This window comes from Stenella coeruleoalba (genome assembly GCF_951394435.1).
Source record: "Stenella coeruleoalba genome assembly, chromosome: 13".
In the NCBI taxonomy this organism is placed as follows: domain Eukaryota; kingdom Metazoa; phylum Chordata; class Mammalia; order Artiodactyla; family Delphinidae; genus Stenella; species Stenella coeruleoalba.
Genome location: NC_137159.1, coordinates 57,692,584 through 57,712,979, shown reverse-complemented (window position 1 = coordinate 57,712,979; position 20,396 = coordinate 57,692,584). Strand labels below are relative to the sequence as shown.

Genomic DNA, 20,396 nt, shown 5'->3' with positions numbered 1-20,396 from the left:
GTTACCACCATGTGTTGCTTTTGCCCTTTATAACCGGATAAACCAGTGCTTGATTTTTGAAAAGTTATTCTCAGAATATTTTTGAATATTGGAAGACAAAATAATTAAAAGGAAAATATTCATCTAAAAGAGAGATATTTCAATCACCCTCTCTTCCGTGTAAGTCCTCTCATGTTGAGGCTGGTAAGGTTGATAGCTTTTGAGATTGGTGACTTTGGGCAGCCTTACAATAAACAGACCGCATATTCTGGACTTAAACCACCCAAGTCCACACATCATGTGAATGAGTAATGCTACAAAAATATGTTTATAAGTTAGTCAGGTGGACCTTAGAATGTAAATAACAAATAAGATTTTTAAAATTAGCTCAACAGGTTGGAGCTAAATGAGGAATAGACCTCCTGTTGGGGGCATGTGGAAGACAAGAGACAAACATAACTCCTTTGCATACATTTTCTTCTAGTTCTTCGTCCAATGAGAATGATTTTGACTTATTCGTTCCATTATTCAATAAACATTTATGGACTACACCCATCGTATGTCAGATACTGTGCCTTCATATGTAAAGTCCTTCATATGTAAAGTTGAGTAAGATAAGTATGTGTCCCCAAGTTGCTTAGAGTCAAATGAGGAGGCAGAAAAATACACCTTGACAATACTAAGTATTATCACGAGACATATGCAGGGTGCAGTAGGAACACAAAGGGAGGATACAAATCAGAATCGGATAATGGGGAGGGAAGCATCACAGAGAGAATGGTTCTTGTACTGAGTCTTAAAGCAAGTGCAGGGTTTGTTAAGTGAAAAGAGGGGAAAAAAAAAAAAACACTGAAGAAAGACGGCAATGAACATGTGAGGAAATGGAGATCTGAGCCACTCTTGACTATTTCAGTGAAACGTAAGCAATCTGGTGAAGCCGGGACACAGAACATTTATTGGGAGATAGAGAGGGCCAAGCTTAGGAAGGTACGCAGGGCTACAGTTTCAAAGGTCTTTGGTCCCAAGCTAATGAATTTGGATTTTATCCTGGAAGTTACGGGGATTCATTAAAAGATTTTACATATGTGTATGCCAGATCAAGATTGTGTTGAACAAGATCACTTTGGCAACCAAGTGGAGGATAGCTGGGAGTGGCCAGGATGGGGGAAGGGCATCTCTTAGCGTGCTGTTGCAATAACTCATGTAATAAGCTATAAAAGGCAGTAATGGATATGAGAGGCTTCAGGGGGTATGAACTAAAAGATTCAGTGACTGATTTGTTGTGGTGGGGAGACAGCAAGTCAAAGAAAGGAGTCTAAGCTGACTTCTTGGTTTAAGGTTAAAGTGTTATATAAACCAGAAACACTGGTGAGGTGGGTAGTAGCAAGATGAGTTTAATCTGCAACATATTAGGTTTAAGTAAGGGGACCTGTGGAAATAGGTTGAATAGAAAGTTGAAGGTATGGATGGGAGGGTGGACAGTAAATATTAGTAACGGGAAACTAGAGTCAAAGATAAAAGTGATGGTAAAATAGTAGCTGGTTCCTCTAAATTTGTTCAGATACTTTGCATAAGTAAGTTACATTCCAATGTATGAAACCTTTTTATAAGAGAACGTTGAATCAGTCAGTACTCTTCGAGGAACTCTGGAGATTGGAAAAGGAGCTATGAAAGTACAAATAAGCAAACAGTTTCAATGTTCAAAGTCAAGTCAGACTAACCTCATGACACTGAGGGATCTTAAACTAACTGAAGAGAAAAGTGCTGTTGGTACATGATTTCTGACCTTCATCAGGATGTTTTGCATAACTACACAGAAGCACTTTGGACCGAATGGAAGAATAGGGACTGTCTGATTATGCGTTTAGGTGGAGCCCTTACTAAATAACGGTGCTCAAAGATTGCTGACTCAGGCTGGATGGAAAGTGACTGATGTGTTGCATGGCACTGTCCTTGCCTTTGGCTAAATACTTTGTCAGAGTATAGGATAAAGATATAAAAGCCATTCTCACCACATTTGCAATAGATGTCAAAGTTGAAAAATGAAAACAGACTGGATGGCATTCGGGATCCACAGACATCTTAATAGATGCAATTTAAAAAGGGTCGGTCTCTACATCCTACACTGTTGGTGGGAATGTAAATTGCTGCAGCCACTGTGGAAGACAGTATAGAGCTTCCTTAAAAAACTAAAGTTAAGGTTACCATATGATCCAGCAACCCCACTCCTGGGCATATATCCAGAGAAAACTCTCATTTGAAAAGATACATGCACCCCAATGATCATAGCAGCACTATTTACAATAGCCAAGACATGGAAGCCACCTAAATGTCCATCAACAGATGAATGGATAAAGAAGATGTGGTATATATATACAGTGGAATACTACTCGGCCATAAAAAAAATGAAATAATGCCATTTGCATCAACATGGATGGATCTACAAATTATCATACTAAGTGAAGTAAGTCAGAAAGAGAAAGACAGATACCATATGATATCACTTATATGTGGAACCTAAAATGTGATACAAATGAACTTATTTAGAAAACAGAAACAGACTCACAGACATAGAAAACAAACTTTCTGGCCTCTGTGTCAATGGCAATTCAGAATCTGGTTTTCTGGCCCACTGTCCTTGACTCTGATCCCAAGTCCTTACTAGAGAAGGAAAGGGCACCGAGAACCTTTTACTTTTAAAAATTCCCAGGCATCAACTTAAGTCCATAGAACCACAAGCACACAGCAAATATTAGATTTTCATGGAAAATGAAAAACAGGCTTCTTTGCATCTACCGGGGTTAAGAACAACCCCGATATTTTGGTAACTGCTAAATCAACGTGACACTGCTTTTGAATTGCAGTTTGGAGCTCCACACACCACTGAGTTTTCTACCCAGTAATCGAACTAAAATGCCTGGGTCAGATCTTAGAATCATATCCATCCATCGTCTACTCCACGCTATCCCTGGACCATACCTTTCTCCTGCACTGCTATTCCCCATACTGAGTTCCATGGAAGGCTGGTGTCACAAGATATTATCTTCTTGAAAAAATAAAATCTATAGACATATAACTGGGGAACACTGCATATGATCAACAGTGCTTAGGTATTCCCAAAGCAAATTAGCTTCTTAAAAGAACTCCTTTAGTAAGAACCAGTTTACCTGGGTTTAACCTAGTAGTCCCTAGTTTATTCTCTCATAGAATTACTTTTAGTTTATAGCCCATTAATACTCAGTTCACTAGTATTTGGTGGAAGATTCTGGTAGCTACTAATTTTGGCTGATTTTCTTTGAACACCTACTCAGTACTAATTTATTGTTGAAAAAAGCCCTTTAATTAGGGCGAGCATATGTCCCAGTTTGCCTGGGACATTCCCAGTTCACTGCTGTTGACCCAGTGTGATTATAATTCTTCCCCCTTTTACTCTCAAAAATGTTCTGATTCTGATGACCAATTATGTAGACGCTCGACCTGTAAGGTGTCTATTATTATCATCTGCTTGCTTGCTTTACTTATTTATTTATTGCTTTTCTACAATTTATCCTCCCTACTGCAGCTGGAATTAAGTGTTAAAAATGTAAGTTAGTTCATTTCATGTCTCAGTTCATAGTCCTTCAGTAGATTCCTAGCACTCTTGGAATTAAAATCCCCTAACCGAGTCTTCCAAGTCTATGGGCTTCAAAGACCTAATGAATTAGCTGCTACCTATATCTCTGATGTCATTTTTTATCACTCTCCTACTTTTTATAGAGCCTCATTGGGCTCCTTATTGTTCCTAGAACAGATCACATATGCTCCTACCTCAATGCCTTTATACTTGCTAGTTTTTCCCTCTGTCTGGAAATCTTCTCCCCAATTATTCACCTGACTTGTTTCCTCACTGCATTTAGTTTTCTGCTCAAATTTCATTTCCTTTGACCACCCTCTCTAAAAGCACTTTCCCTCCTCTTTCTCTCCTTATCCTGCTGTGCTTTTTGTTTGTGCTTATATTGTTTGAGTTATAACTCTAATACCGCAGTTACATGAGCACTCCAGTACCTCCATTGGAGTGTGTATATCCTCTTTGTATACCATTTCTATAATGTTCAGTTCTTCAACATATTAGCAAAACAATTAAAAATAAATGCTCACCCTTGCTCACTTTAGAACACTGACATTTTAAAATAATTTGCCAATTTCATTAATCTCCCTCAGTGCTAGGTATTTTGATTGGCAAGTGCTCTCTTTCGACTGGCATGCAGTGTTTTGAAACATATGGATTAAATCTACCTTTCTCGTTTCCTTGTTTTTCAAAATTGATCTGTAATCGAACCAGAAACACTTAAAAGCAGAGACTTTCTAGACACCACCCAGTACAGACTCCTAGGAAGACAGGGAAGCACACTAAGGAATGCAAATGTTCCTTCAAGTCCTTCAACAGGTATAGGGACATCTGTCACCTTTTGGTTTGTTCCTCATCAAGCCCTTTGGGAGTTGCCTGTTGCCCACCTGGCAGGGATTTCAATAGTGTTGCCGCATCTCATCTCTTACACAGGTGGGACCTGAGCAAAGTTTAATAAGAAGAATATTTCATCCCCTGGGGATGCAGTGAGTGGCCCAAGTTTCAGATAGTGTTATAACCTTGGGATCATAGTATCAAAGGAACTCTTTCTTTCTATCTTCTCACTCTGCTTTACCCTCCATCCTAAATCAAGCTCTTACCATGAAGCAGCAAAGATTGGGTTCATGATCTCTGGACATCATCCTAATACTGGCCATTTCAGAAGAATTAAAATCCTTCCCTTTCCCAGCATACATATCAATTCCCCAATAGGATTCTGGTTGTTTCCATTTAGTTCATCCTAAGCCAATGCATATAAATATAAAGGCAAACAGACACGGTAGATATAACCCTAGAGATGAATGCTATACTATAGTCATTTTAAAACTTTCTTTAGAGCAATTCCTACTCATCACCCCGTGGTTTATCTTCCCAATGTATCCTCCCTTTCATCACAGCACACATTTGATCCACTGAAGAAGGCATAAACATTTTAGCTTGGTTTCTACCTTCCCTCCCAGCTTTATGTTGCTTTTTGACTTGTCCTGGATTAATGTTTTGTTATCAATCTCTGGAATGGTTCTCTTCTTTAACTTTACATCCTGTGCCTCTATTAATGAATTCTTTGAGAGGAAGGACTGTGTATGAGTCATCATTTTATACACAAAAGCACAGCGTTTGGAAATAGTAGATGCTCAGTAAATGCTTACTGAATGAATAACAATAATAGCTACCATTTATTGAGTAATTATTATGTGCTAGGAACTAAACACATTGCATGCTTTATCTCATTGGTTCTTACAAGAAGAACGAGGTAATCATTTAAAAATATTTTTTTTGGGCTTCCCTGGTGGTGCAGTGGTTGAGAGTCCGCCTGCCGATGCAGGGGACACAGGTTTGTGCCCCGGTCCGGGAAGATCCCACATGCCGCGGAGTGGCTGGGCCCGTGAGCCATGGCCGCTGAGCCTGCGCGTCCGGGACAAAAATAAATAAATAAATAAATAAAATATTTTTTTGGTATCTCCTTAGCGCAGGCGTGATTTGTTAGAGTATTTGAATACTTTTACATGATTTTAAATAATAACTACATTACTTAGAGTAAGTAAAGAATATTCATTTAACCACTCCGTTATTCATCAGACATTAATTGTCTACTTTGTGTCAGGAAATGGTAGTGGAGATACAAAATTAAGAGGTATCACAAATCTGGTCACAGCCCTGGCTCAACCTTTCTGTACTGCCACCCCCTCACCTCCCATTCCCCTGCCAGTGCCTTCAGAACAAAGTTCCACCTTCTTAGCAAGATAAGGGAGTTTTTTTTTTTTTCTGTCATCGCATTTCCAGGCTCACCTGGAAGCAATAGCAAAACACTGATAGAGATCAGTCTAGTGATTACCTTAGAGGGGAAAAATGTCTGGAAAGGGTTATCAGGGGACCTTCTGAGGTGCTGATGATGGTTCTGAGTCTTGATCTAGGTGCTGAATACACGGACACGTGAGTGAATTCTATTTATGAGAATGCGTTGAACCGCACAGCCACGTGTTTCTGGGGGTATACTACACTTCAATAAAGAGTCAAAAACAAGTTAACCCAACCCAACAGCCACCTCTTGCAATGCTGAACTATTTGCTGTTTCCCATCCCTAATGTGGCATATTTTCCTCCAGACTTTTGCGTATGCTGCCGCCTCCCTGGGTCACCACTGGCCTGTGCTGTTAACTTTTTCCCATAGTTCTCTATGAAACTGCTTTGCGACAGCCTGTTCCTGTGGTTCTCTGCCCCACCAGACTAAGTTCTTCAGGGCTGTGTCTCCTGGTATTTAATGTAGCTCCAGGAACTCAAGGAGTTTAGTATAGTGACAGAACCACATAATCTTACTGGTGCGAAATGCTGGGAGAGCTCAATTCTAAGTGCTCTGGGAACACAATAAAAGAAAGCACACACACATATAAATACAGTACACAAACGTATCTTCTACAGAGGGCTGAATCAAAAGAGAACATATGATTTGTGCCTTTATCACCTCCCCAAAGCAACAAAAACAATACTCAAAAGACTTTTCTATACTTTTAGAAGAGCTATGCATATATACGGGTGAAGCTCTTCAAGTTGGAACTTAAACTGGCATTCTGTAAGCTAGGCACCCTTCTACTCTTTTTGCATAGAGACCCATTAAATAGCTTGTCCTTTGTGTTAAAACCATAGGCCTGGGTTAAATCAGTTCTTTCAGAGTTAACTATTGATATTTCCAGGGGATTTTTCCATGATTGGATGACGGCTATATTTCATCCTATGTATTAACTCTTGTCAGTTAGTGGTGGGCGCCTGCAACAATCCACTGAGAATGACTCTGAGACGAATCTAGGCTGAGTCAGTGACGATGACATGATTGATGCTTGCCACGGATGCTGTGAGGTCAGGGAGGGCAGTGAATGGGCTACCTCTCATCCGGATTCTAAATCATCATTTAGCATTAACAACAAGGTCATGCCCAGATTATCTTTCTGCAGGATTTCTCAGAGCTAGTGACATGTTAGCGTGTCCTCTGAATATCTGAGATGGAGGTTCATTTTATACAATATATCACAGATGCTGTTTTTGGATAATGGAACCTTTGATTTCACCAAAGATATTGAAGAACAATTCCTTCTCAGATCCCATTTTGGAAGATGTGGTTTGGAAGGTCACAACCTTGCTGAACTTTTGGAGATCTGGTTCTCAAACCAGTCAATGAATATTTATTAGATGTTCCCTTGAAAAATAGATAAAATTATGCAGTAAATTGGGCATATTTTGTTTTAGCTAAACACAAGTGGATTATTGAGGGAAAAAAATGAGCTTTGGGACATATATTCTCTAAATTATTTATTTAGTCTGTGTTCCCCAAAAGATCATGGGCCTAAACTGTGGCTTTGGGACACACATACTGAACAAAAGCCAAGTATATAAGTGTTACTCCAATTTTGTTTCTTTATAACGAAACTTCAGGTGTCTGGTATTTAGCATACTGTGTTTTTGTTTTAGGTTTTCAGTGCTTTGAATTGCTTAGGAAATTATGTGCTTTACGTTAATTATTATGGCTGTTTGTTGATAGTGCTGTTGATCGTTGACAGTTTAAAAAGTGTAACCTATTAGGGACTACAGATTTCTGGGAACTGCAGGAACCCCATTTTTTGTTTAAGTCGCTAATCTTTTGATTTTCTTTCCCTATCCCTTACGTGAATCAAAGTAGATATTTTTCTTTTTAAGGCAAAAGAATATTTAAATTAATAGCAGCAGAATCATCTCTGGGGAAACAATATAACAAATGATCTTGAATGTGTAACAGAGTAAAAATAGAGTGGTAGAAGGTGGATTTGACCTCGATTCCTCTGCACACGCCTGATAAAAAGTAAAAAGAGGTAATCTTTCATTACATTCTCTTTGCAAAAAAAGAAGTGAATAACTTCTTTATAATTTGTATTGTCAGAGTTAAAATACACTTCATTATAATTTTCATAAAACTAATACACAACTCTACAATACTGGTGAAAATTTTATGTTGAATTCCTGAAGGTCTGATGCTCATAAGCATAATCTAAGATGTAAGTTGAATGCCGGGTAGAGCTCTTGTTCTTCATTTAAAATTTTGAATTGGAATTTAAATGCAGTTTAATATGTCTGTGAGATGGGTCCCTGAATACAATACTAACTTTCATTTAAACGATTTTTATCTCATTTTATCATTTTTATACAAATCATCTTTGCTACATAACTGTGAAGACGGGGAAGGATGTAAAATTTTCGACACACATTTATCGAAAAGTAGGTAATAAGGGAGGGAAAGAAAATGGAGTACAGTCCATTCTCTTTAAAATAACAGTTTAACCTCTATTTCTGAAAAGTGTCCAGTCAACAATTTATAAATGTTAGTTTATAAAGAGCAATCAATACCATTTCTTTTTTTTTTTTTTTTTTTTTTTTGCGGTACATGGGCCTCTCCCGTTGCAACAGAGCACAGGCTCCGGACACGCAGGCTCAGCGGCCATGGCTTACGGGCCCAGCCGCCCCGCGGCATGTGGGATCTTCCCGGACTGGGGCACGAACCCGCGTCCCCTGCATCGGCAGGCGGACTCTCAACCACTGCGCCACCAGGGAAGCCCAATACCATTTCTTATATAGTTGGTACTCAGAAACATTGTTTCAAATGATTAGTTTACTCATTAAACAGATTAAGTGGACAATCTGAGAATAACATGGTTTGCTCTCACTTCTTGTCAGACACTATGCTGAATACTTTTCGTACATTAATTTTTTCATACATTAATCTATTTGTTTCTATTTTTAAAAGGCCAAGAAAGAGTTGCGGGACAGGAAAACACAGAGGCTAAGAAGAAGCTTCAAATCCTGTCTCTTCTGTTTACTTGTTGTGTGACCTTGGGCATATTACCAACACTTCTTTACATAACTATTCACAGAGTGGTTGCCAATCTTGTAAGGTAATTGTTAGAATTTATGAATTAATCTATGTGACTTGCTTAGAAGTGTGCTTGGAAAATAGTGGAGTACAATGCATGTCAAGATAGTTATTAGGTAACTTGACCAACGTGACAATAAGAAGTGTAGTTGGGATTTGTCTGAATCTAGAACTCAGGGTTTTAACCAAAAAAAAAGAATTTTTATTTCTTAATATTTTATCCATCTGGGTAAAGCAGTGGTAAAATTAGTGAAGATTTGGAAATAGTTTTTAAAATTATATTTCTTTGAATGAAATTCAACAACAGCTTGTGATGGATAATAGCATAATAACAGCATAATAGATAAGAGTTTATATGTCATTTTACATACGATTGCATCTTATCTCTCAGAGGGCAAGCTGCTGGAGAAACTAAAGAACTAGAGTTATTATTACTATTATATATTATTATTAATTGGAATATAATACATTACTATGAATAGGGTAAATATTCAATGGATTCTTCTATCTCTACCTAAAACAGACCTTGTTCAGAAAAATGATTTAAGAAATACCTTTTTAACCGGTGCCCTTCTCTTCTATTAAGATATGACTTAATTTTTGAAAGTTTTTTTAATATTCATGAGGGAATATATATCTGTATCTTTTTTTTTTTTTTTTTTGCGATACGAGGGCCTCTCACTGCTGTGGCCTCTCCCGTTGCAGAGGACAGGCTCCAGATGCACAGGCTCAGGGGCCATGGCTCACGGACCCTGCCGCTCCGCGGCACGTGGGATCTTCCCAGACCGAGGCACAAACCCATGTCCCCTGCATCGGCAGGCAGACTCTCAACCACTGCACCACCAGGGAAGCCCTCTATTTATTTTTGATATCTTAAATGATAGTTTCCAGACTCACCATGGTATGATTTGGAGTAAGAGGGGAATTCAATTTCATAATCAATCAGTTCAAGAGTATTTAATCAATATCTGACAAATGTTCAAAGTTAATGGTGGGTTAATTCTAGAAACTGACTTGAAAGGAATTTAAGAATTCATCTATACTCTCTTTGAGATGTGATCACTCTTCTGTTTAATATTTCTAGTGACAGAGAAGTTAGTCTCAAGAAAAATCCATTTGATTTTAACATTGCTTACAAAGATGGTACCACCATTTACAGGCCATTAAGCTAAACTCTTTATTTGAACTTTGCCAATTTATCCCTTCAATATGGTCATTGCTGTCCATAATTTGCAGAGAAGAGAAATAGAGGCTTAAAAAGATGATGTTACCTGTCCAAAGTCACACGGCCATTAATACATTGAAGAGCCAGACCTGAAACTCAGGCTGTCAGACTCCAATCACCCTCAGCAGTCATAACTCTAATCACTGCTCCACCCACTTCCTCGAAGAGTCCTCTTTACCCTGAGTTGGAATCTAGAGGAGTTATTTATTTTATCTCTACTTGCATTCAACCCAGAATCATTTCTGCAGGCCTCAGAGAGCCCAACCTTCAGTTCCTACTTAAATGAAAGGAGTTTGTAGCCCTTCATTGCCTCTTGGTATTGTGGCTAGTGTTAGTTTCTTATTCATATGTATTGATATGTGATAAATTAATATATCTTCTGAGTAAAATCACACACCCTCTCTCCAAAGTTCTTGACATTTAGAAAGGCAAAAGGCAAAAAAGAGAATGATTTGCCTAATCCTTAGAAAACTGTTGCTATCCAAACTTAATATGCCCTTTCAAGATGACTATTTGATAATTTGCTAAAACAATATGAAACTTCATTTAGCAGCTATAATTAAGAAACATAATGTCACATATACGTATATATATTTTTACCTTTCAATAATTGTGGTCAGCATTCACATAGGTTTCAGCCTAGGGAGCATGAGAGATATCAAATAGATCTATATCAGTACTTTATTGTAGAGAAAACTTCTTTTTAAATACGTTGAAACTTTTAAATAGGAACGCCCTGTCAGTGAAGATTACATCAATCAAACTTCCAGAAAAGTCCTCTTTCTTGGAAAGATTACACTTTTTTATCTTCATCTGTGGGTTCTGTTAACCTCCCCCCGCCCCCTGATGAAATAAATTGGACTGGTTACCACTTTTTTGTGTGTGTGTGTGGTACGCGGGCCTCTCACTGCTGTGGCCTCTCCCGTTGCAGAGCACAGGCTCTGGACGCGCAGCCTCAGCGGCCATGGCTCACGGGCCCAGCCGCTCCGCGGCATGTGGGGTCTTCCCGGACGGGGGCACGAACCCGTGTCCCCTCCATCGGCAGGCGGACTCTCAACCACTGCACCACCAGGGAAGCCCAGGTTACCACTTTTTTACTGCAGAAAGAAAGGGCTTCTCAACGTTGGTTGCACATTAGGATTTCGTGGGATAGATTAAAAAAATAAACTACCTTTGCCTGGACCCCATGAGCATATTTAGTTGATCAGGGGTGCAGTGGACATCACCCCCACCAAGTGATTTTAAAGTGTTGAGAACCATGGATCATCTCATGGGAAGACGTTGATGAAATAGGAAAGGCCATTTTCTCCTCAACTAAGTGCCATGGGAATTTGTTCCCCTTTCATTACTTGATATACCTGAAAACTACTTTAACAATTCTCTGCCATGGAGTTTTCTTCTAATATCTCACCAGGACAATTGAAATGGAAGTGTAATTTTAAGTAATGAAAGAGGAGCAGTATGGACAGATGGGTTCTGACCAGGTGACCTGGATCTCTTCACTTTCCATTGATTGACCTTGGAGAAACTATACAGCCTCTCAGGCCTTTTAACTCCTCACCAGGACCATCTACTAGTCTCATGCTTAACGTCATTTAAAAAAATCTTGAAATATTCAGTGGTTTGTCTGGGACCACTCAATTTTTAATTACTGTAGAAAATTATATTTTATTTGAAGTTTGCAAGGGAATTTTTTTTTTAGAGTAACCATTGTTATCATTTCCTTGAAACTTAATGACCTTTCCTCTGGATCACAATTTTCCATGCCTTTGGAAAAGCATACAAATTCTCCCCCAACAGTTTCAGGGATATTGTTCATACAAATTCTCCCCCAGCATATTCAGGGATATTGTTTGCCATCAAAGCCCGTAAAAAGTCTGTTCCCCCTACTCATTGCAGCACCATCAACCAGGCCCAGGAACTATCCACCCTGGCCCTTTACAGACAGAATCCTCATATCTGTGCTCTATGCTCTTAGGACAAATTTCAACTTTCCTGTTATCCTTGGCCACTGTAAATTTACTTCTACATCAGCTAACTATAGCATAGAGCATTCATGTCATTTTTTTTTCCACAAAAGACTATCAACACTTCCAATTCTCTTCTCAAAATACGATCTCAAGATTTTCTAACACATACAGTCATCACCGAATGCTTAAGAAGTCATAAGTCATTAGTAGTTGATGGTCAATTTTTTTTCCATAGATGACATACTATATATATAAAATAGCAATAAGTCATTCTTTATTACTTATATTATACTTCTTAAATTTGTTTGCTGAAGAAAAACAGGAACAGGAACAGACATTTCTCATAAGAAGTGCACCCTTGAAATGTACTTGGCAATAAGCAAATGAGAAAACAGTAGATGATGTCATATACGTATTGCATCTTATCACAAATACTAGTGACACAATTTAGAATAACCTTTTACATATTTTACATATTGAAAATTGACAAAACTCCTGCTGTGCTGGTACTGTTCCTTTTGGAAAGCCGGCTGGTATGTAGTGTTTAAGTATTTTAAAACCATCCTTTTGTAGGCCTGTTCCACTTTAGCTAAAGTTATGACAGCTTAGTTAGCTCTGTTAGTTTAAAAAAAGACGGCATAGTTTATTCTCTCTCCCTCTCTCTCTCTCTCTCCTGCAGATACAGAATATTAGTATTGGCTTGGCCAAAAAGTTTGCTCGTAACAGCTTACGGAAAAACCCGAACGAACTTTTGGGCCAAGCCAATATTTTTAAATGAAGTAAAATAGCCTATTTTAGAGATGTGGAAAGGGTTAATTTGAATGTGTTGTTAATTTAACATGCTGTCAGTTTAAATAGGCGAGACATGAACAGGAGTAATTTGATGAAAATTTATAATAATAATATTTTAGTGATGATAATGTATTCTTACTGAAATAGAACCATGTTTTCTCTTTCCCTGCCACTTTTTTTTGGTATTAGAGAACGTCCACAACTTGAAAAAAACCACTACATAACTAAAGTCACTTCACCTGTATCCTTTTCCCAACTATCTAATTTATCCAAAGAACATCTCCTTGGTCAGTATTACAAGCTGTTTTATTATTTTTTTACACTTGTTTATTAATCATTTTCCATGTCATGTTTTGTCATCAGAGAAGGAAAAAATTATATTCAATTTTTCTTTCTTTTTTTTCTCTCACATTCTATCTTAAGATTAAAAAACTTAAGAGTTGGTTCAAATCTTCCTTGAAATACAGACACAATATTCTCAGCAAGAGAAATTTTGAATTTAAATTCCATTATCTTGTGTAAAAATTCTTTTAGTTCAACCTTGAAAACACACACACATTTTATAGATATGACCTGCAATTTTCCCCCCGACTTCTGTGTTTTGCAGAGGTTCACAGGTTTTGCTAACAATTTTAAAAGAACTGCTTAATGATCTAATGATTACAATTTGGTAATTAGCTGGAATAGCATTTCAACATGTAACGGATATGCTTTGGCTGGGTCAACCAGTATCCTGGAAACTAGACTAGAGTCATAGCGATTCTGATATTGTTCTTGTCTTCAAAGCCATACTTTTACTTTGGACCCCGAGACATCTAGCTTTTGTGATTCTGCGACTATCTACCGTTCCCCGAACATTACCAATGGCAAAACTATAGTCATATAGCTTTCCCCTCAAGCTCCATGGTTTTCAGTCATTAGCCAAAAAGAAAGAAAATGTCGAAGGTACTGAGAAAAGTCTAGTGCTTAAAGCTGGTTTCAGCAATTTCAACTTGCGCAAGACCCCATGTTTGTGAAAACAACCCAAGAATCTTTGAACAGGATGTAATCAACCTCCGATCTGCTGAGAAACACTGCAAAAATGACTTCAGCTGCCAAAAATAATAACGTCGTTTACAAGCAGCTCTTCCTAGGTCTAAGGAAGAACTAGCCGCACATGTTAAGTTTATGCTGGATTTGGACGCATAAGCAAGGTAAAGGGCAAATCCTCCCTCCCTCCCCTAAAATACACTGCATCAGAACCCACGAGAAGCTGGGGCCCATTTCAAAGGTGCTGGCAATATTGAGGGAGATTCGTAGCCCCAGAAATCCGAACAGTAAGTGACCCCGGACAAAGCGATTCTATTTGGGAGCAATTCCATGCTGCCACTCTCCCTCTGTAAACAAGCTGCCCTGTCTTGCGAAGGCAGGGCTGTTAAATACCTCTTAGTCACCAGCCCCAACCCAAATCTTTCTTTTTTTTCCCCAAAATATTATCTGGCAGCTTCCCTTAAGGGACATCAAGAGCTTGGGAGGGAATATTCACGAATGATCTTTTAGATAACGTTTCATCACAAAAGCCCTGCACCTACCTCTGTGGAGCCGGGCTGATCAGTCCGCATGGGCTGGATGTGAAAAAAGACCCGGGGTGATGGTTTCTCCAAATTTACCAGAAAGAAAGGACCCGGGATGCTTGTCCTTTAAGTGTCTCTAAACATGGTTTGCATAGCTGGATCTCTGCTTATCTGTGCCTTTCGGCTTTCGCTTCCATACATGGATCTGTTCCCAACAGTAACTCCAAGCTGTCGAAAAGAAGCTATCTGGCAGCACTCCGCTTCATCCAACACATGGCTGATAAAAATACACATATAGAGATCCTTCCAGCCAGGCCCATGTCCCGCCCCTCCATCCTGCCACTATGCCTTTTCGCAAATACACGTTCAGATTGTCATTTTTGCTCTCCAGACATTTAGAGAACAACCAGTTTTTACCTGATTCCCACATAGAGCTTTTAGGAGATGGGTTTCCTGAGCTCTGTGAAAACAGATATGATTACAGTTCCTTACTAGGGTTTTCATCCTTAAAGATTTTAGTGATAAGATATATAAGTGAGACCTGAAAAATATTAGGGAATGAATGAATGAATGACTGAACAATGGATAACATTGTATAGGGATGAATAAATACACAAGGTATTTCTTTAACTGGGAATAGTTGTTAATACTCTGGGTTGTTTGTCTTAAAGGATAAGGCAGTAGCACCTGGTCAAAGTAATCAAAATCTCTAAGAGAGGAGGAAGGGCCAGGTTCGTATTTGAACAGCTTCTCACTTAGGATAATTGGGACAGTTCCTACTAAGCGACCATCTAGCATATGGTTTGAGATTCAGGAAACTTTTTTTCTTTAATGTTAAAGAATGTAAACCTGAATGGAATACTAATTACTACATTTGCTAACTGTCAGTAGTACTTTAACTGACACATAGCTGTGACCTACATTTTAAGTGGTGGGATGGGTGTGGAGGGGGATAGGTCCTGCTCTGTCTAGTAGAGAGGTGAGACGTACTCCCCTAGGAAGTCCCAGTTCTTTTGAAATCTAGCTTTTCCGGTTTTAAAGTTCTCTCTCTCTCTTTTTTTTCAATTTGTTGTTACTCGTGTAATAAGAGGTCAAAATATGGAGAGAGAGAGAGATCTTTCAAATAACATTTCCCACTGGTTAACTTTTTCAAAATCATGTTAAAACTCTTGTGGAATCTCTTGTTAGAAAAAAAGAAGAAAAAAGAAATTTGAGGCATACAGGCAAAATTCATTTTGGTATATTGAAATGGAGCTAATTTGCTTAAAATATTCCAGAGGAAAAAGGGAGGGACGGACAAAACAAGGTTAACAAAATGATCATTTTTGCAGGTAGTCTATAGGTACACCTATCAACCTGTGAATAGAGAGGTCATTATATTACCTTCTCTACTTTGTGTAGGTTTTAACATTTCTATAGAAGAAAAAAGAGAGAAGGATACAAAACAGATATATTTATGACAAGTTAGAAAACTCCTAGGTTTTAGTAATCTCTGTGCAACAGCACTAAGGCCAGAACAATAGGAGGCAACATTGTTTTTTATTAAAAATATTCTGTTATTCCAACCTCTCCCTGCCTCCCTCCCAGCAATTTTTATATATGCAAATACTATATTTATGTATTTATATAAATATTTATATATACATTTTATGTATAATATATTATACATTATCTGCATAATAATCTATTCCCTTTATATTATTATATACTCTATATAATAATAATATTTATATCTAGTGAAAATTGAGATATGATATTTAAAAAGCTGACTAAACGTAGCTCAGTGATGGGCTTGGTAGAAGGTGACCTTACCCAGGAGTCATTCAATACCCTCCCTTCCTTGCCTTTTTCTACTATAGAAGTGCAAAAGCAAAACTCTTTTTTCTCCTTGTCCCTTGCAGCTAGGGATGACCGTGTAACACCATTCTGGCGAAGCAGGTGTAAACAGGAGGCCCCTGGGCGTGACTTCAGGAAAGCTTTTATTTATTTGTTAAAAAGGGACAGGTTCAGGGGCTTCCCGGGTGGCGCAGTGGTTGGGAGTCCGCCTGCCGATGTAGGGGACGCGGGTTCGTGGCCCGGTCCGGGAAGATCCCACATGCCGTGGAGCGGCTGGGCCCGTGAGCCATGGCCGCTGAGCCTGTGCGTCCGGAGCCTCTGCTCCGCAATGGGAGAGGCCACAACAGTGAGAGGCCCGCGTACCGCAAAAAAAAAAAAAAAAAAGGGGGACAGGTTCAGCTTTTACCCGTCTTGTCCTTTTACCCCTTCCGCCTAGTTCCTTCTGAGAGAGCAAACTCAAAGCCTGAAATTGCAGCTGCTGTTTGATGACCAGGAGGGGACAAGCAGGAGGACAAAGGCCTGCAAAGCAAGGAAGGTAGACCAGACAGACGAAAGAATTTCAGTTCTTGCCAGCAATCTTGAGTTGCTGTAGTGGTCTTGATCTGCCCACCTCAGACTTCTTATCAGAAGAGAAAAATAAAACCATAATGAATACAAAAGAGTGGATTCTGGATGATGAACTCAGGACATGAATGAAAAGACCATGCTCTGGTCCTCGCTCTGTTACTTACGAGCTGCATGACATTGGTCACATCACAGTTCTGTTTCTTCATCTGCTCGTTCCTCAAGCGAACCCTTGACCTTCTTACCCTAGAATTATCCTATGAATTAATGTGTGTGGGATAGCTTCCCACACTGGAATGGATGATATGAATGTAAGGCATTCTTTAGTTAATTAGCAGGGTGGTTGATACATTAGGACCCACAGTGACTACGTGTAACAGGGCGCGGGACTCTCCTTTCTGTTCAAAGAATTTGCAGACAGTTTGACTGGCTTAACTTAAAACCTCGGGAATTCTTAGGAACATCCAAGGTATGAGAAGCTTGTATATTCCAAAACGTGTTTGCCCATTTTGGGTTGGCCAAACTGAGTTGGCATGTTCTCGGTGAGGGTGGCTGTGGAAGTGGCCCAGCTTCCTGTCTTAGCTTGGATAATCAGTACTCTAGGCCAGGGAGATCTTCCTCAACTCTGGAGGATGCCTTGGGGTGTGTGTATAAGGAAAAGATCTCTTGTTAAGGAGGTTCAAGGCCTATCATGCTTCCAATGAAAGAGGCTAAATTAGTCTCCGTGAAACTTGTAAATGAGAAAGTCAGGATTTAACGTATTGACATCAGTTTGTCTAACGCCATGGAGAAGGATATAGCATAGTGCATCTGGGCACACTCTTTCACTATGGGATACTTTACACAAGATGTTCCTTTCATCGGAAAGTTCTGCACCTTCCCCCAAGGGTATGTACACATGCATACACTCCACCTTCGTCTGCCTGAAGAACATACCTTCAGGCTTCTAAGATTCAGCTCAGTGTCTCTTCCTTTCTGAAGTCTTTCCAGACCTCACCGCCAGGTATTCTAAAGCACATATGGCATATTGTAGGTTTTTCCAACCTCTCCACTCTTGGCTATTAGACTGTGAACTCCTGGAGGACAGGGAAATCATGTTGCTGTCATTAGGGAATGCAAACTGAAACCACAAAGAGATACCACTCCACAAACACTAGGATAGCTAGAATAAAAAAGTCAGATAGGGCTTCCCTGGTGGCGCAGTGGTTGAGAGTCCACCTGCCGATGCAGGGGACACGGGTTCGAGCCCCAGTCCGGGAAGATCCCACATGCCGCGGAGCGGCTGGGCCCGTGAGCCATGGCCGCTGGGCCTGCGTGTCCGGAGCCTGTGCTCCGCAACGGGAGAGGCCACAACAGTGAGAGGCCCGCGAACCGCAAAAAAAAAAAAAAGTCAGATAGCAAAAAAGATAACATGCATGTGGAGAAATTGAACCCTCCTACACTGCTGGTGAGAATATAAAATGGCGCAACTGCCTCAGAACACAATCTGGCAGTTCCTCAAATGATGAAGCATAGAATTCCCAGCAATTCCATTCCCGAGTACATACCCAAGAGGAATGAAAACAAATGTCCATACAAAAGCTTGTACACAAATATTTACAGCAGCATCATTCATTATAGCCAAAAGTTGTAAACCATTGAGGTGTTCGTTAACAGATGAATGAATAAACAACATAGGGTATATCTATACAGTGGAATATCATTCAGCCAGAAAGAGGAATGAAGTATTGATTCATGCTACAAATGCATGAACTCTGGAAACACGCTAGTTGAAAGAAGCCAGTCAAAAGCAAAATGTTGCTTTTGTATTCCCAACACACATCACAGCGTCTGTTGTATAGTAACCTTCACAAGCTTGTTGAAAAACTAAATGCATTGATAAATGAGTGAAAAATGGATAAATGCCAGTTAACTCTCAACGAGTGACCATTAGCCTGGCAGTCCTCCTTGCTGGGTAAGGTATAAAAATCTCAAATAGCCCACTGTCCATCTGGATAGAGACTGTCAACTCAAAGGAGACAGAAAAACAGAGCGTCCAAAAATATCAACATTGTTTTGATTTACCTGGGCAGATTACCTGATGCTTCCAGTTACCTAATACAGCAGGCCACGGTGTTAGCACAGATCATTTAGAATGGATGTCCGACACAAATTATTAGTATTAAAGAGGGAGGTGTGGATTGTCATTTTTAAAAAGATCACAGATATTCAATTTTTGGTGATTAAAATATTTTTTTTTGTCTAAGCATATGGAGGGAATCTTTTACTAAAGATTTTTAAGGCACACAGCAAGTTTTCAAAGGCTTTCAAGGCAAATTAATAGCAAAAACCCCCATTCTATCTTTCAAGACTAGCAATGAGAAAAAGAGATTAAATACAGTTCTTACCCTTGAAAAACCAGCTCAAATGTCATTTTTCTTCTAAATAGATTTGCTTGACTTGCTCCCAGCATCACCACTGACATAGTAATTAAATTTTGTCTGTTAGCACAGTGTCCGAACATCTTCTTTAAAACACCTTTATTGAGATATAATTCACATGCCAGACCATTCACTGAACTAAAGTGTACATACAATTCAGTGGTCTTTAGTATATTCGCAGATATGTGCAACCATCACCACAATCAATATTAGAACATTTTCGTCTCATTCCTATCCTTCCATCCTCCCCAGCTCTAAGGAACCAGTAATCAACGTTCTGTCTCTATGGATCTCCCTATTCTGGACTTTTATATGAATGGAATCATGTAATATGTGATCTTTTGTGACTGGCTTTCTTTCATCTACTTTCTTTTTTCTTTCTTTAGATTTTTTGCCCATTTTTTAATTGGGTTATTTGTCCTTTTATTACTCAGTTGTAAATGTCCTTTATACATTCTAGATACAATTCACTTAGCAGATATATGATTTGCAAATACTTTCTTGCATTCTGTGTATTGTTTTTTCATGTTCTTGATGACACTCTTTGAAGTACAAGTTTTAAATATTGATCAAATCCAATTTATTTATTTTTTCTTTTGTTGCTCATACATTTGTTATCATAGCTAAGAATCCTTTGCCATGTCAGAAGTCATGCAGGTTTGTCCCTGTGCTTTCTTCTAAGAGTTTTAAAGCTTTAGTTCTTACACGTAGGTATTCCATCTAGTTTGAACTAACTTTTCTTTATGAAATGCACTTCATTCTTTTGTGTCTTGATATCCATTTGTCCCAGCACTATTTGTTGAAAAGACTGTTCCTTCTCATTGAATAGTCTTGGTAACCTTGATGATTATCAGTTGACTTTAGATGTATAGGTTTATTTCTGGAGTCTCAATTTATTCCTGTTAAGCTATATGTCTATCCTTTGCCAGTAACATACTGTCTTCATTACATTATTTTGTAGTAAGTTTTGAAATTAGGATGTGTGAATTCTCCTATTTGTTCTTCTTTTTTCCAGAATTATTTGGGTATTCTGGGTTCCTTTCAATTCAGTATGAA

At 38.9% G+C, this 20,396-nt stretch overlaps 1 protein-coding gene across 2 annotated transcripts in view; it reads right to left on the bottom strand.

Annotated features, from left to right (window-relative positions):
* SLC8A1 (solute carrier family 8 member A1) overlaps positions 1-14,711 on the bottom strand; it is a 409,922-nt gene extending 395,211 nt beyond the window's left edge. For both annotated transcript variants that reach the window (XM_079940652.1, XM_079940657.1), the window contains exon 1: positions 14,539-14,711. In XM_079940652.1, the coding sequence (XP_079796778.1) occupies positions 14,539-14,568 (30 nt within the window). In that variant the 5' untranslated portion in view covers positions 14,569-14,711. The remainder of the gene's footprint in view (positions 1-14,538) is intronic.
* Positions 14,712-20,396: the final 5,685 nt, after the last annotated feature.